Here is a 22,740-nt window from a genome sequence, read left to right as displayed (position 1 = left end):
GGATGCAAATTGCCCACACTGTTCGGCCTTGTTTTAACTTTCCTGTCTGTTTCCCTATTCCTTCTGCCCTGGAATCCTGTAACAGAAGGTTGGGGATGCAGGCAGGTTTCCATAGGACAAATAGGTTATCAGATCCATAATTAGTTTGCTAGAACACTCTGGACCTTAGGAGAGAAGACTGGGATAAAGATAAAATATAGGCATCACCTATTTACATGTGCCATTTGCGGAAGAGAACATGTGAAAAGATAAAAAGGCAAAGGAATGTGAGAATAATTAACATTTAACTGGTGAGCGAAAGAAGAGAACCCATTAAGAGGGACCAACACAATGGTGAAAAAATTAAGAAGGTGAAGGTAAGACTGCAATATCTTAGACTGAGAGAGAACAGATAGTTTCAAGAAAAAGGGAGTAATTGAAAATAATTAAATGTAACAGGACAAAAATGTTTCTAATGGGAAATGGCAAATAAGATCATTGGTGAATTTTTCTTATACAGTATACTTGAAGTGGTGGAAGAAAAATCTGATTGCAGTAGAGTGAAGAGCAAAAATCTGAATGCAGTAGAATGAAAATTAAATTAAAAGCGAAGAAGTAGCTATAGCCAGTGAAGACTGCTTTTCCAAGATGTGTTTTTGAGGAGAAAGAATATTGGTTTGGGAGCATGTTTTAAAGGATAGAAGTTCGAGTGTACTTACAGGTTATGAGCTAGAAGTTAGTGAGAAAAAAAAGTCAGAAGAGGACATTAACAATGATATCCAGGCCAGTAGAAAGTTCAAGGATCAGATTACTCACCACCAACACAACGGTTCAAGAGGTTAGCTATGATGATGAGACATCTTTTTTTGTTTGTTTCAACTTTTTGAAACATCTACAAATCTTGATGTAGAGACCTCACCAAAAACTTTATACATAGATGGAAAATAGGCATATGAAAAGACACTCTGCATAGCGTGTCATCAGGGAAACGCAGATTAAAACAACGAGATACCACTACACACCTATTAGAAACAGCCAAAGCACACAATACTGACAATATCAAATGCTGGCAAGCATGTGGGGCAACAGGAACTCTCCTTCATTATTGGTGGGAATGCAAAATAATAATTTAGTGGTTTCCTATAAAATTAAACAAACCCTTACCATATAATCTAGCAGTCACACTTCATGATATTTACTCAAAGTAGCTGAAAACTTATGTCCACACAAAAAGCTACACATTCATGTTTAGCAGCTTATTCATAATTGCCAGAACTGGAAAGCAGCCAAGCTGTCCTTTAGTGGGTAAACGGATATATGAGCTGTGGTACACCCAGACAGCACTAAAAAACAAATAATCTATCTAGCCATTAAAAAGACATGGAAGAGTCTTAAATAAATATTACTGAGTGAAAGAAGCCAGTCTAAAAGGGCTACATACTGTATTATGAATGAGACAGTAAGAAGATAAGTGGTTGCCATAGGTTGGTGGGAGGAAAGGATGAATAGGCAGGGCACAGATTTTGTGGCGGTGAAAATAGTCTGTATGATGCTACAGTGATGGGTACATGTCATCATAAGTTTGTCCAAATCCATAGAATGTACAAACCAAGAGTGATCCCTAATGTAAACTATGGACTTCGGGTGAATATGGTGTGTCAATGCAGATCCATCAGTTGTAACCTATGTATCATTCCGATGAGGATGTTGATAGTGAGGAAAGCTATGAACATCAGAGGTAGGAGGATACATGGGAAATCTCCATATTATCTCTTAATTTTGTTGTGAATCTAAAACTGTTCTAAAATAAAGCAATATTAACAAAAATCTTTATTTAAATAAATTATGTATGTTACATGTTTCAAGATCATGAAATAAAAAAAAGACACATATCTCTGTATTGAAAGAGAGAAAGCAATATTCAATGCTCCAGCTGAGCCACACTGGCAAGGGCTATCAAACGCTAAAATTATTGTTTTATATGTATATATATTTTTTTCAATTATAATTTACATTGAATATTTTTCTGTATCAGTGTCATATGTACAGCAATGTGGTTAGAAAATCATGTACTTCACAGAGTGGTCCTCCTGCTGCTTCAAGTACTTACCTGGCCCCATACATATTTGTCACAATATTACTGACTATATTTCCTATGCTGTAATCTACATCTCGGTGACTGTTCTGTAACTACCAATTTGTGCTGCTGGATCCCTTGACCTTTTCCACCCAACCTCCCTATCTCTCTCCCCTCTGACAACAGTCAGTCTGTTCTCTGTATCTATGAGTTTGTTTCTTTTTTGTTTGTCTATTTATTTTGTTCATTAGAAATCTTAATGGTAAAATCATATGCATTGTTGTACCAGAAACTTAAGGGTTGTTGATGGCACTAAGAGGCAGGGAATGACTTCCTTAGAGTCTTAAAATCATATCATTTATATAATCATACAAAATACATATATGAACTCTGACCTTACTATGCTGTTTATCAGCCAAAATGCCTGGTTAGTCATTCCCAATATTTTACTCCTTTATTTTCTTTTAAACTCATACATTCAAAATGTCCCTGCCCCTGATACTAAGGGGAAAAGATACCTCCTTTTAAACCCCTGGAAAATTCTCTAAAAACAGTTTCAAAGGTTTACACTGACAAAAATCATCAGAAAGTGATGGGATTGGCTGTTTACCTGACCTGAATTCTAACCCTTATATAATACTAATTGGAATAAAGGCATTAAAGAATGGCTAATTTGTAGATATATGATCTCGAAGTCCAGGGAGCTTGCAGATATTAAAATCTGAATATTGTTTGTGGTTAATGGAAGATAGGAAGGGTTGACTACTTGCTTGATTTGCAGCTTCAAAAGTACCCTGTCTTGGTAAACCCTGGTGGTCCTCTTAAGAAGGGCCAGGGTCTAATTGTCAAATTGTTCAATGACCTCCTGACTTGTCATTTTCCTGATTTTTCTTTCCCAATAATCTAATTCTTTAATTTTATGAGCTATGATGCTTTGGAGTTTATGTGTCTCCCTTGTCCTGAATATACTGCAATAACAACAAGGGTCTCTCATCTAATCAGAGTGTAATTCAAAAATGTTACTGACGCCGAAACCGGTTTGGCTCAGTGGATGGATCGTCGGCCTGCGGACTGAAAGGTCCCAGGTTCGGTTCCGGTCGGGGGCATGTGCCTGGGTTGCGGGCACATCCCCAGTGGGGGATGTGCGGGAGGCAGCTGATCGATGTTTCTCTCTCATCGATATTTCTAGCTCTCTGTCTCTCTCCCTTCCTCTCTGTAAAGGATCAATAAAATATATTTAAAAAAATGTTACTGACATCAGATACCTACTATGTGCTAGGTATTGTTCTTAGCACTTTTCAAATATTAACTTAATCATCATAACAAAAGAATGAGATTGGTACTGTTATGTTCACTACAAATGGTACAACTGAGGCAAAGAGAGGTTAAATAATTTTTCCAAGGTTACATACCTAGAAAGCACCAAAACCAAGATTTATACTCAGATAATTTGACTCTTAAAGATGGAAAATTACTAACACACTATGCTAAGTCTTTGCTAAAACAGGGGAAAGAAGTCCTCAAGGAAGCAGTAGAGAGAAGCCTTGAGAGGGGAGCCTCCTAGGACTGGACCAGGAGACCTGACCAAAGCTTTCAGCTTTTTGGGGGGAGTTCTAACTTTAACCCCAGATGGCAACATAGAATGCTGTTCCATGCCTAAAGCACTGCCCAACAATGACCAGAATTAAACATTTTTGAGTTGCACTTAGTATAGCTAAGGCAGGCAAACATTTTAAACATGTCCTACCGAATAAAGATGGAATATGCCAATTGATCATAACTTCGTGACAAAGATGGCATTGCCCACAGCCAATAAGGAGGGATTATGTAAATTGATGCAACAAGGTGAGAGGCAGAAAGGCGGCTCTGGCCAGAACAAAGGTGGAAAGGTGGCTCCAGGCTGCAGTGAAGGCGGAAAGATAGCTCTGGGCAAGAGCAAAGGCGGTGCCAGCAGCCAAGGGAAGGAAGGCCTATTCTTGCACGAATCTTCGTGCATCAGGCCTCTAGTAATTTATAATATCAAGCATAAAAAAAAGATTTTTTTTTAAATGAAAGAAAACATAAAACATTAAGCTGGTAAATACACATATCTGAATCAATAATGACTGACTGACTAGTTTGCCAGGTTCATAGACCTTGTTGCATCCCTATTTATTTCCTTAATTAGTCTCTTGCTCCAAAGAACCATAAGTCTTGCAAATTACCTATGTTGCTACCTCATGAAGGGTTATAATAATAAGACCCAATATATTCCTTCAACTTGTCAGCTGTATATGTATGATCTAAGAAAAAAAAGGGAGGATATTCCCTTCTATCACTCACATGAGAAGCTCCCTTCACTTTCTGATATAGGATTTGAGAGATATTTGCCTGGTAGTACTGTAGTTATTTCAAACTCCACCATCTACCTAAGCTGGTGTATGTTATCCACAATATAATATAATGATATACACCAACTGTGCAAGAAGGATTGCCTGTGTATAGTAATAGCAAGCTCTTCCTGTTTAAAACTATTTCCAAATCACTTGAGAAATTATATTTAGAATTTTCCTTTTCCCATTTATAAACTTAAAATATTTTATTAGGGGAAAAAAATTTCAAGGTAGTAATTTCCCAAGCTACAAATTTCTGAATAAGGTAGTGTCTCAGCATTTGCAAAAAAGTAAGAATTACATCTATTAATGAATGTGTTGCATTTTTATTAAATGTGTTCATAAAGATATTTTATATGAAAGTCTGTAGTAATACAGATAAATCTAACAACTGTATTAGTTTTAAAAAATAGGCCATATCTATTGCCTCTAGGGAATATGTCACATTACATAATTCTCAATATATTTTTGCCTCTAAGAAATTATACAAGATAAGTAATATTTTGGCACCAATTCATCAAAAAGATGGGCAAATGTCACTATACTATCTTATTCATGTATTTAAAAAGATTTTTATAACTATCTAAGACGTGACATTTTACTTTTGCATAACCTAGCAATGCATTAATATATTCATTTTTATTTTTATAATGTACAGATATTTCACAATACTTGAATAACAAGTACAAATAATTTAAAATTCTTAGTGCATGCATTAAAATGACCTTAACATTTAGATTTAAATCTACTTGTTCCAACCCCAAAATTGGAGAAAGAGTGAGAGATGAAATGTAAACAAACTCAGAAATATCTTCCTTTAAAGAAAAATGTCAAAGAAAACTCAAAACGTTTCCACATAACAATAGCACAATGGCTCTTCGCCCCTGGGGAAGTTTCTTCACATGGAAAACTACTTGATTGCCCTAACTTGAACTGCCTAAAAAAATGGTCAAGGGTGGAAGCAAAGAAGAGAAGTTTTGCTTATAAATTCTTAGGCAGGCTTAAACTACTTTAATTTCCTAAGGACTGATTATGGTTAAGGAAAATTTACAGGTCTCCAAACCAGTGTTTGGTATTTGCATGTGAAGGATAAATGTGAATTTTGAGGAGTAAACACGTTCTTTCAAGGAGCTAAAAACTGCTGATAATAAAGAACTTTTTCCTTGACTGTTACCAAAGATAATTAGCATTGATGGTACAGGATTTTGTATATCTACATTTTAAAAATATTAGAATAGAGGCCAAAAGGGTCTGAAATAGGATTTCCCAATGCAAAATATAGACTTACTGGTACATGCCATGGAAGGTGGGTCTTTTTCAGCTCGGAAGTAACCCTTTTCACACTGACAGACAGAAGTTGCTTCCATGTAGGTTAAACTGTGTGGAGGGCATTTAGAACATTTTGTGTTCCCAGCAAATGCTTTATAGAAGCCTGGCCTGCAAGCTGGAAAAATAGAAAAAATAATTTTTGTTATTATTGCTAGAGTTCTTTTATTTGCATCTGTACAACATATTTTAATTTAAATACACTTTGGATATCAGAGTTCAATGTCACAGATACACAGAAAAGTCAACATATGTTAATATTTATGAATTAAATTAGTTATTCAAAATTAGCAACACAACAGTGACTTTACATTTTACTTTAGGTAGCTAATTTTTAAATGCATACCTGAAACACACACACATAAAACAGCAGTGCTTATCAGTGTGGGGATGTCCATAACCAGCAGGAAAGGAAATCATTTGTGGAGTCCTGAGAGATGGCACTAAATTACATTGAACCACACTGTTAAAAATGTATTTATGTTCCATTTCTTCCTCAGTCCTTCTGAACACTCAGAGTCCCAGGGTGGTGCGTGGGTATCTTTAGTACCTTTCTTAAGGGCTAACATAAAAACCTTTTTTTAACAAAATGAGAGCTGGCCTTTTACTCAGAGACCTTAGCAAGCAAGATCCAGTTATCGTTTTGATAACTATATTGCTTTATTTTTAATCATTTTTATTTATTATGGCAAACAAGTGTTGACCCCGATAAGAATATACCTGCCAAGAAGGGCTCCTTATGGTTAATCAAGCCCAAATTTATAACCAGAGTCTCGCAGCCATTGTTGACAGAGGCCTCTCATGCACACTGTGAAAAGCCACCGAGTAACCTGCCAAGCCTGCTGTCCTGTGCTCCTGCCTTCTGAGTAGACCCTTGTGAGAGAGCTCCTAGGACAAAAATGCTGCCAATAAGATTGAGACTTTCCCCATGCAACCAGAGCTGTGCAGCTATATCCGCATTTGCATTTCACCAACCAATCAGAATGGCTCCATCTGACCAATGAGGATGCTGCTATTTGGACCAAGCAAACCATGAGTATTTGGAGTTCTCATTTGCATAGAAATGGACTAATCAGGGACAAGGGTTGGAAACTGCATCAATCTCCCCTCTAGCTCTTGGAGCACACTTTGTTTCCATTGAAAATTGTGTTTCCCTGGCAGAAGCTGTAACACTGGAGAGGAGCTGTCTCGCTGGGGCAAAGTGGAAGTGTCTTGTCTGAGCAGAGCTGTGGCATGGGAGCGGTGACACTGCAGCCTCCTTGCGTGGGCTGCCTCACCTGGCCTGTCCCAAGCTGTGCTGTTCCATATCCATGCTGTTAAACAACTGAACTGTTTCACAGACACACTGTTTCACAATTGATTTGTTTTGATTGAATAAATTCTCCCAGCTCACCAAACCCCAAGTCTGGGAATCTTGTTGATACTGAATTGGCAGTGATGACTTTTTAGTCACATAACTTTTCTATTTATTATATTGAAATAAATGTACTTTAAAATTTTGAATTAGTTAAAAAGTGAGTAGACAAATATTAAATAAACTAGAGGCCTGTTTCACGAAAATATTCATGCAATAGGCCTTCCTTTCTCCTGGCTGCCTGCACCGGTTTTCCTTCAGCACCGGGGACCCAGGCCTTCGCTCAGGCCAGAGCCGCCTTCAAAGCCTTTGCTGCTCCTGCCGGAGCAACAATCAAAGCCTGCTCCCCCCCACCCCCCCAAAAAAAGCCTTTGTTGATCCATTCATCTACTGATGGGCACTTAGGCTGTTTCCAGATCTTAGCTATGGCCGAAGCCGCTTTGATCGCTGCTCTGGCCGGAGCCACCTTCAGTCTTTGCTCCCCTGCTTCACGCCTACATATGCAAATTAACTGCCATCTTTGTTGGTGGTTAATTTGCATATCTTGCTGATTAGCTAATGAGAAGCTTAGTGAAGGTAAGGTCAATTACCCTGTTTGTCTATTATTAGATAGGATAAGGTATATATGCTATATGCACATGGCAAAAACATAAAAATGGAATGCAAATGACTAAATTTTCACCAAAAATCATGAACATTAACATATAAATGAGTAAGGTTATATGATGAATAGTGTTATTGATTTTTATCTTTGCTTAAATCCATATTATTTTCAGAGTACATTTTTACAGGAATGGAAAACCTAGAAAAAAGGATCCTATGCTAGGTGTACATCCAAAGGTCAAGAACGGTAAAAAAGCTTAGTTATTTCTGGTCTTAGAGAAATCACTGCTGGCCACTTTCTAAATTAAGACTATCATACAAAATTAAAGTAATTTTCCAGGGACATATATTACATTAATAAATGTTTTTAACAAACTAGTTATTTTAGAACTCAACATATTTTCATAAAATGTTCTATTTAAAAATATACAAAAATCCTAATTTAACAATAATAAATATATGGTTAGGGCTTCTGCTTATATATTGAGGACAGAAAAAAATAACTGCCATTAATTTTTTTAAAAAAATATATTTTTATTGATTTCAGAGAGGAAAGGAGAAGGAAAGAGAGATAGAAACATCAATTTCTATTTCCAACACTCCATCCACTGAGCCAAATCAGCAAGGGCAGCCATAACTTTTTTGGAGTAAATTTAATTCTTACCTAAATGAGTCAAAATAAAATAACTATCTTACTGTGGGTACATCTGTTGATGAATATTTGTACAAATCTAAATGAATGCAATCTTATTGATAGTAGAAATACACTATGTACTAGGCATGAACACAAACACACACACACATTATTACTGTGTTATTTTTGAGAGTTTATGTTTGCTTTTATAAAAATACTTCTTGTAAATGATCCAATAATTAAGAAGTAAAATGATCAATTCTGTACAGTAAAATTACTATTAAATGGTTGGTTATGCAGTATCTATTAAGCTGTGAATGGTGGTACTTAAATAACAACACAGTCTCTTCTGTAACTTGATAATAAATTAACTAATACTGTATGGCTAATCAATAAAAACACTATCATCAAAATATTTAGGCAGGAGGTTGTCCCTCTGGCTGAGGCCTCGCCAGCCCTGCAGCGCAGGTGTTGTCTTTGTGCCTGGCCAGGCCTACTCCACTGTGGGTGCAGGTGGGGCAGCCTGTGTGGGCCCAGCACCTTCACCGAGGCCTCAGGGACTGACACTGGTGCCAAAGGTGAGCTTCTCAGCAGCTGGGGTTGGCTTCCCTGCAGTGACCTAGCTGCCGTCACTTAGTGGGAGCCAGCTGCACCTAGCCTCAGCGCAGGCTTGGCAGGGTTAACAGACGGTGGTCTTGGGGTGGGGGAGTGTACAAGGGAGAGGGGTGTGGCAGGGACAGCACAGAACAAGAACAACAAAATAAACCTGCATATGTAAGATTAAATATAGCAAAGGCGGGGGGTGAGGGGGATAGGAGTAAGGGAAGCCTTTTTCCTCCCTTCCCACTCCAGGCTGCTCCCTCTAGAACAGGCATGAAGGACCTAGCGTTCTACTGGCAGCTTTTTTTTTCCTTGCACACTCAAAAAGATTTAAAAAAATAAAAATACAAAAAGAAGTCCTTTCCCCTAGAGAACGGGACAAGGAGCTTCTATCTGCTTGGGAATCATTTTGGGATTTCATGGGAATCTTGTCTTGGAAGGGTCTCCATACTCAAAGTGCCTTTCCCAGGACCAGTAACATCAGCATCTCCTGCTCTAAAAGCAGTCATGGCCTCTCCAGACTCACTGAATCAGAAACTACAATTATAGACAACTCCCAGGGGGCTGCAAGCATAGTCTATTTGAAAAGCTCTAGTCTGCAATACTGGTTCTTAATTCTGGCTGCACATTAGAAACACCTGAAGTTATGGGTTGACAATTTTTTTTTTAAATATAAGAAAAATATATTTCTCAAAATCTGTCAAAATGCAGAGTACATAAATAATATGTAATTACCTCACTAATATTTTCATTAAAAAATTCTTTAGCAAATATTTAATTTGTAAATGTAATCTTATAACAATAGTGACAAGACAATGTATTTCATAAGCTATTCAATAAATCCAGTTTACATATATTTTGTCAGTAATATTATTTTCTACTTAATTATGTGGTTCAAAATAACTAAATATATTTTATAGTATACATTTTTAATACTTTGCCAAATAAAAATATTGAACTTAATTATAAATTTAAATAATATAATCTACTGTAATATTTACTAGAGGCTCAGTGCATGAAATTCATGTATGGGTGGGGTCCCTAGGCCTGGCCAGCGATCAGGGCTGATCAGATTCCCCACCTCCCTGCAGCCTCGCCCCCTCCTTCCCTTGCTGTCCTGCATGCCGCCCCTGCATGGTTCCCCACCTCTTTATCTCCCCCCCTCTTCTCCTTCCCTCACTACCCACATCCGCTGCCACCCACTCCCGGTTCCCCATCCTAGCCTGGGGCCCACCCCAGTTGGGTGATGGGGACCTGCTGGCTGCGGGGAGGGGCCAACCACCACCATGGCGGGCAGGCAGTGGACTAATCAGGGCCTGCCGGCTGGGGGAGGGATGGAGGAGGGATGAGGGAGGGACCCAAGAGTTTGGCCGCCGGTCCCGAGGAGGGAGCTGGCCTCAGCCCACCCTGGGAAAGGGGCTGCGTCCGCCACCACCCACCCCTGGTTCTTTGTCCCAGCCTGGAGGCCTGGCCATGGGGAGGGACTAGGAGGTTGGCTGGCAGACCCCATTGGCGATCAGGGCCTGTGGGCTGGGGGCATCTCCTGCGTTGAGGGTCTGCCCCTTAGTGGTCAGTGCGTATCATAGTGACTGGTCGTTCCAGTTGTTCCATCAAAAATATCGCTTGGTGCCAAAACCGGTTTGGCTCAGTGGATAGAGCATTGGCCTGCGGACTGAAAGGTCCCAGGTTTAATTCCGGTCAAGGGCATGTACCTGGGTTGCGGGCACATCCCCAGTAGGAGATGTGCAGGAGGCAGCTGATCGATGTTTCTCTCTCATCGATGTTTCTAACTCTCTATCTCTCTCCCTTCCTCTCTGTAAAAAAATCAATAAAATATATTAAAAAAAAATATCGCTTGGCTTTTATATAAATAGATAAGCATAATACCCCAATCAATTTAGAGGGAATATGCAAATGTAAAATGGGGGCTAGCATCTGTATATTCCAATTTTATTTGAGATATAACTTAAATATTATAAAGGTCATTTAAGTCACTTTTTGAAAAAGGCAATTTTTAAAAATAAATTTATTAGGAATGTGTATGCTATAGGACTGCAATGAAAGTTCAATGGAGACAAATACTGTATGATCTCACTTATATGTGGAATCTAAAAATCCAACCAACAATAAACACTAAAATCACAGAAAAAGAGATCAGACTTGTGGGTATCAGAGGAAGAATGGGGTGAAGGTGTATTAGAAGAAGGAAGTCAAAAGGTACAAAATTCCAGATGTAAAAGAAATAATTATTAGGAATACTAGAGGCCCAGTGGACAAAATTCGTACACTGGTAGGGTTCCTAGACCTGGTCGGCGATCACGGCCAATCAGGGCCTTCTGGCTTCCAGCCAGGGCCTTCCTTCCTCGGCTGCCTGCTGCCGGTTGGGCCATACCTTCATTCTATGCCACCCCCTGGTGGTCAGCGCACATCATAGTGAGCAATCTAACTCCTGGTCTCTCAGTCAAACTCCCAAGGGGACACTACGCATATTAGCCTTTTATATATATAGATAATATACATCATGATGCATAGTTAACACTGCTATATGACATACAGGAAAGTTGTTGAAAGAGTAGATGGAGGCAGTTGGTAAAGATCTTAAAAATGATTCAATTACTGCTCAAATAATATGGCAAGGTGAGCTGGATGTTAAAAAAATTCCATTTGCATTTATTATCCATGTAAATTTAGATTTTTTTGGTCTGTTGAAACAAACAAACAAACAAACAAACCACTACATTTAAATTGGATATTGGTGCTGCAACTCTCAAGGCTATCCCTGATTTCAAATGTTTGTGTACATCAAAATTGCCTTTGAAAACCTTAAAAATTTGAACTTATATATTTGAACTCTTAAAATATTACCCTATCTATTTTAGTATTCAAACTAAGTCTATTAGTTTATTCAAAAATTAAGTTTATGCTGTTAAAAAGTTAGAAAACCATTATTCCAGCCAGTCACATTTGCTTTATGTAACACACATGAATGGTATGTAGCATGTATGTCTCTTATCATATTAATCATATTAAAATATAAATACTGTACCACACTATCACCTAAACTTCTTGTAAATACACAACCCAGACACAGGCCTTACCATTCTTATAGCCACAATGCTTAGTATATTTCAAGTATTTATTTAGTCTCATAAGTGCTTGAAAAATTGAATGAGTAAATGATTAAGTGATTAAGCCACTAATGTCTAATATGAGATTACTAGAACTCTGTAAGTTGCACGGTTATTCTACACATATTTTCAGTTAGTGGGTTCATGATTTGTTTGTATTTTTATTGAAAACTAGTGGCCTGGTGAACAAAATTTGTACACATTAAAAGGGAATTAATGAGAAGAAATATTTTAATATTGCTATTTGCCCTTTCTCTATAACAGAAGTGTCAGAGATGAAAGAAAATTAGTAAAATGTATATGAAAATCTCCCTCCTGTCAGAGTCTGGGGCACGCCGCGGGAACCAGAGTCAAGTCCCTGCCCACCACCAGCACGCGCTTCAAAAACACAGGAGACCCAGACCCGGCCGGCCCCAGCCCCATTGGGTGAGACCCAGACCTGGCCGGCCCCACCCCCATCAAGCAACTACGGTGGGGGGGCGCAGCCTCAGGTCCCCTGCTGGGGCGAGGAGCGTGGCCTGAGGTCCCCATCAAGCCCCGCCGGGCAGAGGGCATGGCCTCAGGTCCACCATCAAGCCCCACCGGGCAGGGAGCACAGCCTGAGGTCCCTCGCCCTGGCTAGGTGCCATGCAGCCTCAGGTCCCTGCTGTTCAGTCCTGACTTTACAGCATCCTGGCTAATTTGCATATTCCTCTATTATTATATAGGACTAGAGGCCTGGTGCACAAAATTCGTGCACTGGGGGGAAGGGGGTCCCTCAGTGTGGCTTGTGCCCTCTCACAGTCTGGGAGCCCTGGGGGGATGTCCAACTGATGCACTTCTGCTGCGAAGACGGCACCACTGCTGTCAGGGAGGGGGTGTTGGGGGGGATGAGTCTGACCCTGAGGGGCCGCTTAGGCCTGTCTTCACCTGGGTCTGGTGTTGTAGGGAGGAGAGGCGTGCCTGGCCCCAGCAGAGGGGACCCAGCAGCGGCAGGCCACGAGCCTCGGGTGCCTCGGGGGCGCTGACGGGTTGTCGCAGGTGTGCTATTGTTGTGGGCGCCCCTCGCGGGGGTGGCAGGGGAAAAGATTGGGAGTCAGAGATATGGGCTGCAGCTACCCCCAAGGCTGGGTCTTCTCCCTGTCTGCTCAGCCTCCCCGTCTCCTCGGGGGTGTGGGGCTGGAGTAGGGTGTCTGTGCAGGGGGATTGGAAGAGCTCCCCGTGGCCGCTTCCTCTTCCTTCTTTGCAGTCCGGGCTCCTGTCAAGCACTCTCCTCAGACTCCCAGGAACTTGGCTCCAGCCGCCCTGCCCCTCCATGGCTCCCTGCAGCCCCTGCCCCACTCGGCTCTCCCAGTCACCCTCCTGTCAGGAGGCTGCCAGGATGCCCTGCTGTGGGGCCACCAGGGAGTATGCACTAAGCCTTAGCTAAGCCCCCCCCCTTTGTTCTTCGCTGGCCATGCCAGCCTTCGCTCACTGCTCCTGCCCAGGGCCAGCCAGCTTCGCTCCATAGCTTGGCACCTACATATGCAAATTAACGGCCATCTTTGTTGGCCGTTAATTTGCATATCACCCAGATTAGCCAATGGGAAGCGTAGCGGAGGTACGGTTAATTACCCTTTTTGTCTTTTATTAGAGAGGATAGGATATCAGGCTCAGTGACGTGGCTCAGTTGGTTGAGCAATGTCCCCTACACCAGAAGGTTGCTGGTTCAATTCCGGGTCAGGGAACATGCCTGGGTATTTGCTCATTTCCCAGTAGGGGGCATGCAGGAGGCAGCCAATGGTTGTTTTGCTCTCTCATTGATGTTTCTATCTCCCTCTCCCTTTCCTTTTCTCTCTCTAAAAACAATAAAACATATTTTTTTTAAATCTTAAAAAGAAGGGATATCAGTAGCTATGTGTTGAGAACTTTTAAATTGCTTTCTTATATATCCCTCTCTCTTTCTTTACCCCTTCCTTATTTCACTGTTTCTAGGGTATGTAAGCTAACTGACAAAAAAACAAACCATCAGGACAAGAATAGTTTTCCAATACCTGTCAATACTGTAAAATATGTAGTTGGAAAGCTAAAGATTATCTGAATTAATAGTTAAAAAAGCTATTCACATAAAGTGGTTAAAACCATTTTCTTTTAAAAAAAGCTATTCAGATATTCAAGTCAAACCTTAATTTTCTATAACTTTTTAATATATCTTTATTTATATATCCAAAACATTATGTTTATATAAATAAGATCATCATATATATTATCTGTGTGTATGGATATTTATTTTAAAATTTCATTTAGACATTTGACTTATTTGCACCAATTCTTTCTCCTTTCCTCTTCAAATATCACTTTCCTAAAATGCCAACACACTGCTGCATAGATCATATATGTATGATCAGAAGAATTTATTATTGTTAATTCTACAACAGATAATATAAATAAACTTTATACTGTTTTTCTCAATTACCAACTATATCTTTGTAATATATATGTAGTATTTCTATCAACAATCTCCCAGCTAAGAGAAATACTTTCTACATTATGCTGAAATAAACATCTTTGTGATGATGTTTATGTTTCAGTTCCCAAGAGTAGGAGCTCTGGGTCAGGGTATGTCTACTATTTGTTTTAATACATACATGTTTCATTCCTAAGCATTTCTAAAAAGTCACAACAATGTAAGAAAGCATCCTAACCCTTCATCCCACTAATCCCTATAACTAATGTTAGTCCCTTTTTAACCTTTTAATAATATGTGAAGTTAAATACCATTATTACTTTAATTGAAGTTGCTTGATTGCAACTAATATTGCATATTTTTTCATAGTTTTATTGGCCATATTGTTATACTTACGTATCAACTGCCTTTTACATGCTTTCATCTTTTTCTATTGATTGCTTGTTTTTTCTATTAATTTATAATAGTTGTTTATTAGCAATATGAATGTTATATTTGTCATTTTTATTATACATATTTTTCTAAGAGTTTTATATTGACTTTGTTCATAAAAATTGTAAAGAAAACAACCCTATTCATAATATAACTTAATTAAAATCAATAAAGTACTTAGGGATACACTTAACCAAGGAAGTGAAAGATCAATACAATAAAAACTATAAGATTCTAATGAAAAATTAAAGAGATAAAAAAACAAATGGAAAGATATCCTGTGTTCATGGACTCAAATAATTAATATTGTTAAAATGTCCATATCACCCAAAGCAAACTATAGATTCAATGCAACTCCTAGCAGAATTTCAATGCCATTTTTTTACAGAAATAGAAAAAAAATATCCTAAAATTTGTATGGAAACACACAAAAAAAACTCAAAATAGCCAAAGGAATAATCACAAAGAAGAACAAAATGGGAAGCATCACGCTTCTTGATTTCAAGCAACACTATAAAGTTATAGTAAATAAAACCATGTGGTGGTGGTATAAAAGTTAGACATGTTGACTGCTGGAACAGAATAAAGAACCCAGAAATAAACTCCTACATAAATAGTGAACTAATATTTGAAAAGGGAGCCAAGAATATACAATGGGGAAAGGATAGTATCTTCAATAAATATATTGGGAAACCTGGATAACTACATACAGAAAAATGGAATTGAACCCCCTATCTTACTCCACTCACAGAAATTAACTCGAAATGCAGAGGTTCTCTGCAAGTGTTCACCTGAGTTTTGATAATTAATATAAGACCTAAAACGAAAACTCCTAAAAGAAAAGATGAGGGAAAAGCTCCTTGACATTCTTGGCAATACTTTTTTTGAATATGACAAAAAAAAAACCAGAAGCAACAAGAGCAAAAATAAAGAAGTGGGACGACATCAAATTAAAAAGCTTCAGCTCAGTGAAAGAAACAACCAAAAAAAAAAGAAAGAAAGCAAGAAAGCAAAAGCAACCAATGAAAAGGCATAAAATTCTTGCAAACCATGTGTATAATGAAGGGTTAATTTCCAAAATATTATACTACTAAAGAACTCATACAACTCCACAACAACAGCAGAAACAAAACCTCAAACACTTTTTTTTTCCTGGTGCCAAGCAAGTTTATATGTTTAGGGTTGGGAGTGTGAGGGAGTGGCGGGGGGTGGTAGGGGAGGGGGCACAGCCCACCCAGGCATCTGGAAGCCCGTGCAGGACATCAGCCATCATCGTGTGGGAGCCCCAGACTCACCTGGCTGTGCCGCTAGCCTGAGACTGGAGAGGGTCATGAATATCAGGGAATTCGCCAGTTTGGATCCTTGGCCTATTCCACACTCCCTCCCCCACCCCCATTAAATCCAGAGCCCTTCACATGATAATCAAGAAGCAAAACCTCAAACAATTTAATTTAAAAATGGGCATAGGAAATGAATAAACATTTCTCTAAAAAAATTATACAAATGGCCAACACATACATAAAAAGAAGCTCACCATTACTAATCATCAGGGAAATGTGAATCAAAACCATATCATTTCACATCTATATTTTTGGCTATCATGAAGAAGACAAGTGATTAACAGTTGGTGAGGATGTGAGGAAAAATGTAACCCTTGTGCACCGTTGCTTGGAATGTAAATTGGTGCAGCCACTATAAAACAACAACAACAAAACAAACAGGATAGAGGTTCCTCAGAAAATTAAAAATAGAACTACCATATGATCCAGCAATCCCACTGTCTAGTTTGTAGCCAAGGAAAATGAAAACAGTGTATCAAAAAGACATTTGCACTCCCATGTTTATTCACAGTAGCCAAGATATGGAAACAACCTAAGTATCCATCAATGGATGAATGGATAAGGAAGATCTACAGTGATTCTATTTTAGTTTCCACCCATAATTCTAAAGCTTTATTAAGTAAATCCACACATCTTGCACTACTGCAATCATCTCAGATACGCCTGCCTCCCCAGACATTGTATAGGTATATGATATCTTTGATTTTGACTATTGGTCTGCAAAGCCTTAAATATATGCTATCTGACCCTTTATAGAAAAAGTTTGCTAACACCTCATCTCTGGAATAAAGACCAAACTCAGTTTAGTATTTAAATTCCTTCAGAATGGAGGTCACACCTATTTTTCCAAACTTACTGCATTTTATTGATACAGAAATTTTAGACTTCTTACCACTTCCCACATATACTATGCTCTTTTCAACAGCTCTATTGAAATGGAATTGGCATGTGAAAAATTGGACATAGTGTACAATTTGATAAATTTTGACATATGCATATAATTGTAAAATCTTTACCACAATTAAGATAGTGAACATATCCATTAACCACAAAAGTTTTCTTGTACCCTTTTATTTTTACCTATTTTAAGTTTTATATTTTAAATATGCTTCTTATATGTAGTACTTACCTAGGTCTTGTCTTTTTTAAGTCTAAACTGATAATCTCTGCCTTTAAATTTTCATGTTTAGACTATTTACATTTGATGTGACTACTGATATGGTTAGGTTAAGTTCATCTTGATACCTGTTTTCCATTTGTCCCATCTGTTCTTTTGTTCTATTTTCTTCTTTTCTGCCTTCTTTAGGAAGAACTGCATGCTTATAATGTCCTCCTGTTATTTCCTTTGTTTATCTGTTTATTAGCAAAACTCAGGTGAACACTCACAGAGAATCTCAACAGCTCTCTGGAGTTCTGTTTCAGAGCAGCACTCTACTCTTCCATCTTCTACCGTGTGAAATCCAGCTGTCTGTTCTACACGGACTCTCATACCCGTCTTCTCAATCCAGGAAGGGAGTCTACTGGGTTCAGTCAGGGGCCCTTCTCCCTGCAGCATGACCTGGAACCTCTCAAAAGACTAAATTAGGACAACTATAGGGTATTCCTCCTTTATTTACCACCTCTCTATGATATCTGTCCTTTGTTATTTGATGTTTTATGTCTTAAGAGTTACTTTTCATATATTTTGCATGGGTTTTCTTTATTTCAGGCACATGTTACTATATCTTGGTCACAAATAAAAAACCATACTGCTTTAGTCACCTTGGATTCTTATTTTTATAATTGTCTTCATATTTCACTCCCTTCTATAATGTAAAACTCCTATCTATCATACATGGTTTCTTAGAGACAAACTTTAAAAACTTATTTCAAAGTACAATGCAACACTGTTACCATTTACCAGGAAGCCTAAAGTGAAAAAGACACACAAAACAAACTTTGGTGAGGATATGGGGCGATACCCACTCCTACACCTTGCTGGAGAAGTTTAAATTGGTGCTGCCACTTGGAGAACTATTTGGCAGTATCTACTATAGATGAACATAGTTCTACTTCTTATCTAGCAATTCCACCCCTTGGCAGAGACAAAACAGAATAGCAGGAAGTGAAAGCAGCTTGTCTCCCTGAAGGTAGTCATCCCAGGTACCATGGCTAAGTCAGTTATCACTCCTCAAATTTTCATTTTCCACAATTCTGTTGACATGTTGACCTTTCTCATCTGCTATACTTTCTTCTCCCTTCACCCTTTGTTTTGTCCTTGTTAGCACAAACCATCTATATCCCTTCAATTCTTTTGGTGAAGTGTTCTAAGGTAATGAAAGTAAATGGATATATTTAATCAACTATGTTCACCAAAAAGTTTACACTCTCCTAAATTTCTAATCATATAATTGGAATGAGTATATTCAGTAGAAAAAAAATCAAATTACAAACAAGTCAATAGTTATAAAGTATTTGTGAAATGATTTCTTGATTTTCTGTTGCCGTGTACCAACTAATAAAGTAGGAAGGATGCTAAAAGAATAAATACAATGTAATTTGGTAAAAGTGGATCTATAAAACACAAAATATATAAATGTTGTTATAAAATTACATATTAAATAATCTAAATTAAAATTGTTTCCTATTTCAAACTATGATTGCTTAAATAACAATAAAATATCTATTATAAAGGTAATTTTTATAGAAAAGCATGTATTAAAGGCATATGCAATATGAGTAGAGCTATTGCAATACCACTAATACTAATTAAATACATACTTTTCAATACAATTTCCTGTATAGATGTTTGAAATTTCATTATCTTCAGATAATGAGTATTGAAATTTCATTATCGCCAGATAATGAGTATTGACTAAAATACACTTGGAAAGTGTACACACACACACAAACACACACACACACACACACACACACACACACACACTATGTCTCTAAAACAAAATCAAGAAATGTATGACCTATTATACCTATTACATACAAACTTTATTTTAAAAATTCAATGCATATGCTATACATTGCTAGCAATGTTTTTTAGATTTATTTTTATTATCAGAAAATTTAAGACAAAGGACCATGAGAAATCCTAGTTGGCACATAATGCTGTTCTCATTATTTGATGAAATCATTCAGTGATGAAATGTTCAAACTATTCTCATTATATGATGATATATTGAACTGTGTCTTGTATGACAAGAACTGATCTATAAAAATAAAAGTGTAATATGCAAATTGACTGAATGGCCAAACAGTATTCGTGCATCAGGCCTCTAGTCCTATCTAATAAAAGAGAAACATGGTAATTAGCGTACATCCGCTACCCTTCCCATTGGCTAATCAGGGTTATATGCAAATTAACTGCCAGCCAAGATGGCGGCCAACAGCCAGGCAGCTGAAAGCTAACATGAGGCTTGCTTGCTTCAGTGACAGAGGAAACCAACGTTCTCCGCCTGCCTTGCCGGCCTCTGAGTTTGCAGTTAGAAACATAGTTACAAATATAGAAGCTAAACAAAACCCCAGAAACCTGCTTTCAGCGAGCTGGGATCTCAGAGCTGGAGTTGATACAGAGTTTCGATTATAGAACACAAACAAACCAGATACCTGCTTTCAGCAGCAGAGGCCTCAGAGCTGGAGTCAGAGCTAAAGCTGGCCCAGAATACAAAAAGAAAAAAAGGAGCAGTTGGAAGCTTCAGTCCCCCGCCAGCTTGAAAACAGCCCTCAGCCCCTCACCCAGACTGGCCAGGCACCCCAGTGGGGACCCCCACCCTGAAGGGGGTGTGACCAGCTGTAAACAGCCATCAGCCCCTCATCCAGGCTGGCCAGGCACCCCAGTGAGGGCCCCCACCCTGATCCAGGACACCCTTCAGGGCAAACCAGCCAGCCCCCACCCATGCACCAGGCCTCTATCCTATATAGTAAAAGGGTAATATGCCTCCCAGCACCAGGATCAGCGTGACAGGGGGCAGCACCCAAACCCCCTGATTTTCCTGCTCTGTGCCTGATAGGGGGGAGCTCCCCAACCCCCTGATTGACCCTGCTCTGTGCGTGACAGGGAGCAGCCCTCCAACACCCTGATTGGCCCTGCTCTGTGTGTGATAGGGGGTGGCGCCGCAACCTCCCCATCGACCCTGCCTTGAGTGTGACAGGGGGCCGGGCCCCAACCCCCCAATCGGCCCTACCCTGAGCGTGACTGAGGGTGGCATCGCAACCTCCCGATCCGCCCTGCTCTGTGCATGACAGGGGGCAGCGCCCCAACTCCACAATCGGCCCTGCTCTGAGCCCGACCAGGGGCTGCCCCTACGGACTGGGCCTGCCCTCTGCCACCCGGGAACTGGCCTAAGCCAGCAGGTCGTTATCTTCTGAGGGGTCCCAGACTGCGAGAGGACACAGGCTGGGCTGAGGGACCCCCCTCCCCCCCAAGTGCACAAATTTTTGTGCACCGGGCCTCTAGTATTAATATAATTGACTGCCTTTCTGTCATTGATGTTCAATAGTCGGTAGGTTTAGAAAACTTGAATGACTTATCAGTAAAATATGTAATCAACATCATTTCTCAAAACATCAGAATTACAAAATGTAAGAAACTAGACTAGGAAGTATCATTATTGTTTTCCTAGATTCTGTTTTGCAGTTATAAAAACTAAATTTTGCTGTCATGTAAGTAGAGAAGGCAGGAAAGATTAGAGAATTGAAAAATAAAAAGAAACAGAAAAAAACCCTTAAAACGTAAGGGTAAATAAACATAAATATTTTGTTTCCTAATAATAACGTAACCTTCCTTTCGACAGTGAGTGGGGATACTATAAAGTCCTCATGAGATAATGTATATAAAAGTGCCCTGCTACTAATTCTAGGCTCTCATTGCAACCAAAGAAATGCTTAAAGTGAACTTTCTCTAAAATAAGCAAATAGAAAGACATACAAAAATATATGGTGGGTTGGTGGGCTTTCATCCTAAGATTCAGAAGAAGGGCGTTGGTTCTTTAAAGCATGGCCTAAGCATGCAGTATCTCCTGCTTATCTACAAACTCTGGGCACAATACTCCCAGCAGATAGTTGAAGATTCTAAAAAGTTAGCAGAAGGGGGAATATTGGAGAATACCAAAGTCTGAAGTATTGCCAATCTGGTCATAAGCTTACCATCCTTCTCTTCCTTACCTCCCTGTCCCTTCTGTGCATGCTGGGCTGCAGCCTGGAGTAGGCTGAAAGTGGGCACCAGGTCACAGCCTGAGCTCTAGGACAAACCTGCTCACCTTGGCTTTGGAAGTGGGAATGCAACTCCTATAATAGGAAGAATGTGGAAGTCCCTTCTTCCATTGTTTTATTTTTCTCCTCCTCTGTTCTCTCATTCCCAGCCTCAGGCAACCACGTGCTAGTAGTAGTGGTGCTGGTGGCCAGGAATGGGAGCCGATGGGAGCCAACATTTTTAATGAGGAAAAATGTCCCCTCCCTTCACTGAAAATGTGATTCTGAGAAAGTGGAGTGACCCCCTTGCATTGTTTTTTCTGACTGTCCTCCTCTCCCCTGGTCCTCCATGCAGATACAGTTGTAGGAGTGCACAACAGCGTAGAGTAAATAAAGCCCCAGCCAACCTTCTAATCAAGAGACACTGAAGAGGAGTCATAGGGCACAGGAAAGTACCGAGAGGAACACAAAGAGAGCAGCTTGGGGAGGCAATGCCATGCACTAGTTCATGAACTCCCAGGCTTACTCCCAAACTGCATGTAGGTGGGTCTGATTCCATTTAAAGGCTTTGAGAATTGAATCAAAAGATTACCATCCAGGTTTCAGATTAGCAGTGATGTTTTAAAGTTTTGGTTAGATAAAAAAGTCTTGATTTTTTACTATTAACATAAAAGAAACTGGGATTTATATACTGGCAAACCCCGGCAAGTTGCCACTAGCAAGCATAAAGTGGATATAATAGATCTTATTTTTATCTTCCACCATCTCTTCTCTTTTGCAAATTCAAAATTTATATGTTAAATATAATTTGAAAAAAGCACATTCATTCAAGAGATAGACAAGGGTCAAGGACAGGGCGTTGCTTGGAATATACAGTCAGAAATGCTTTAGTGGTCTGAGGCTGGTGTCATGCAAAGTTCAGATAAGGTATGAAGACAAAAAGGTTTATATTAATAGTTTGTAAGATTATAGCCCATTTTTGTTTTTATTACCACTTTGAATATAATCTGGTAATAATACCTGCACAACATGAAAAGCTAACCATATTTTTTCTGATCAAAATACAGATCATATTTTTAAGTGTTCTAATATTCATCTTCTAATGTAATTTGAATTATTTTAATTTTTAATAAATTTTCTTTATTGATAGTATTACTGATGTCCACTTTGTGTTTTTTTCCCCATTGACCCCCTCCCCCCTGCCCCCGCCTCTCCCAGGACTTCACCATATTGTCTGTGTTCATGGGCTATGCACATATGCAATATGTGCATATAACTTTCCCGGT

The 22,740-nt window shown here is 39.1% G+C and overlaps 1 protein-coding gene across 1 annotated transcript in view; it reads right to left on the bottom strand.

Annotated features, from left to right (window-relative positions):
• LOC102773520 (ephrin type-A receptor 6) overlaps positions 1 to 22,740 on the bottom strand; it is a 433,174-nt gene that overhangs the window by 12,059 nt on the left and 398,375 nt on the right. Inside the window, exon 4 of the mRNA XM_006760304.2 lies at positions 5,717 to 5,872. Coding sequence (XP_006760367.1) covers positions 5,717 to 5,872 — 156 coding nt within the window. The remainder of the gene's footprint in view (positions 1 to 5,716; positions 5,873 to 22,740) is intronic.

This window comes from Myotis davidii, unplaced genomic scaffold (assembly GCF_000327345.1).
Source record: "Myotis davidii unplaced genomic scaffold, ASM32734v1 scaffold417, whole genome shotgun sequence".
NCBI classification, from domain to species: Eukaryota; Metazoa; Chordata; class Mammalia; order Chiroptera; family Vespertilionidae; genus Myotis; species Myotis davidii.
The sequence above is the reverse complement of the archived record's forward strand: the minus strand, read 5'-3'. Positions and strand labels throughout refer to the sequence as shown.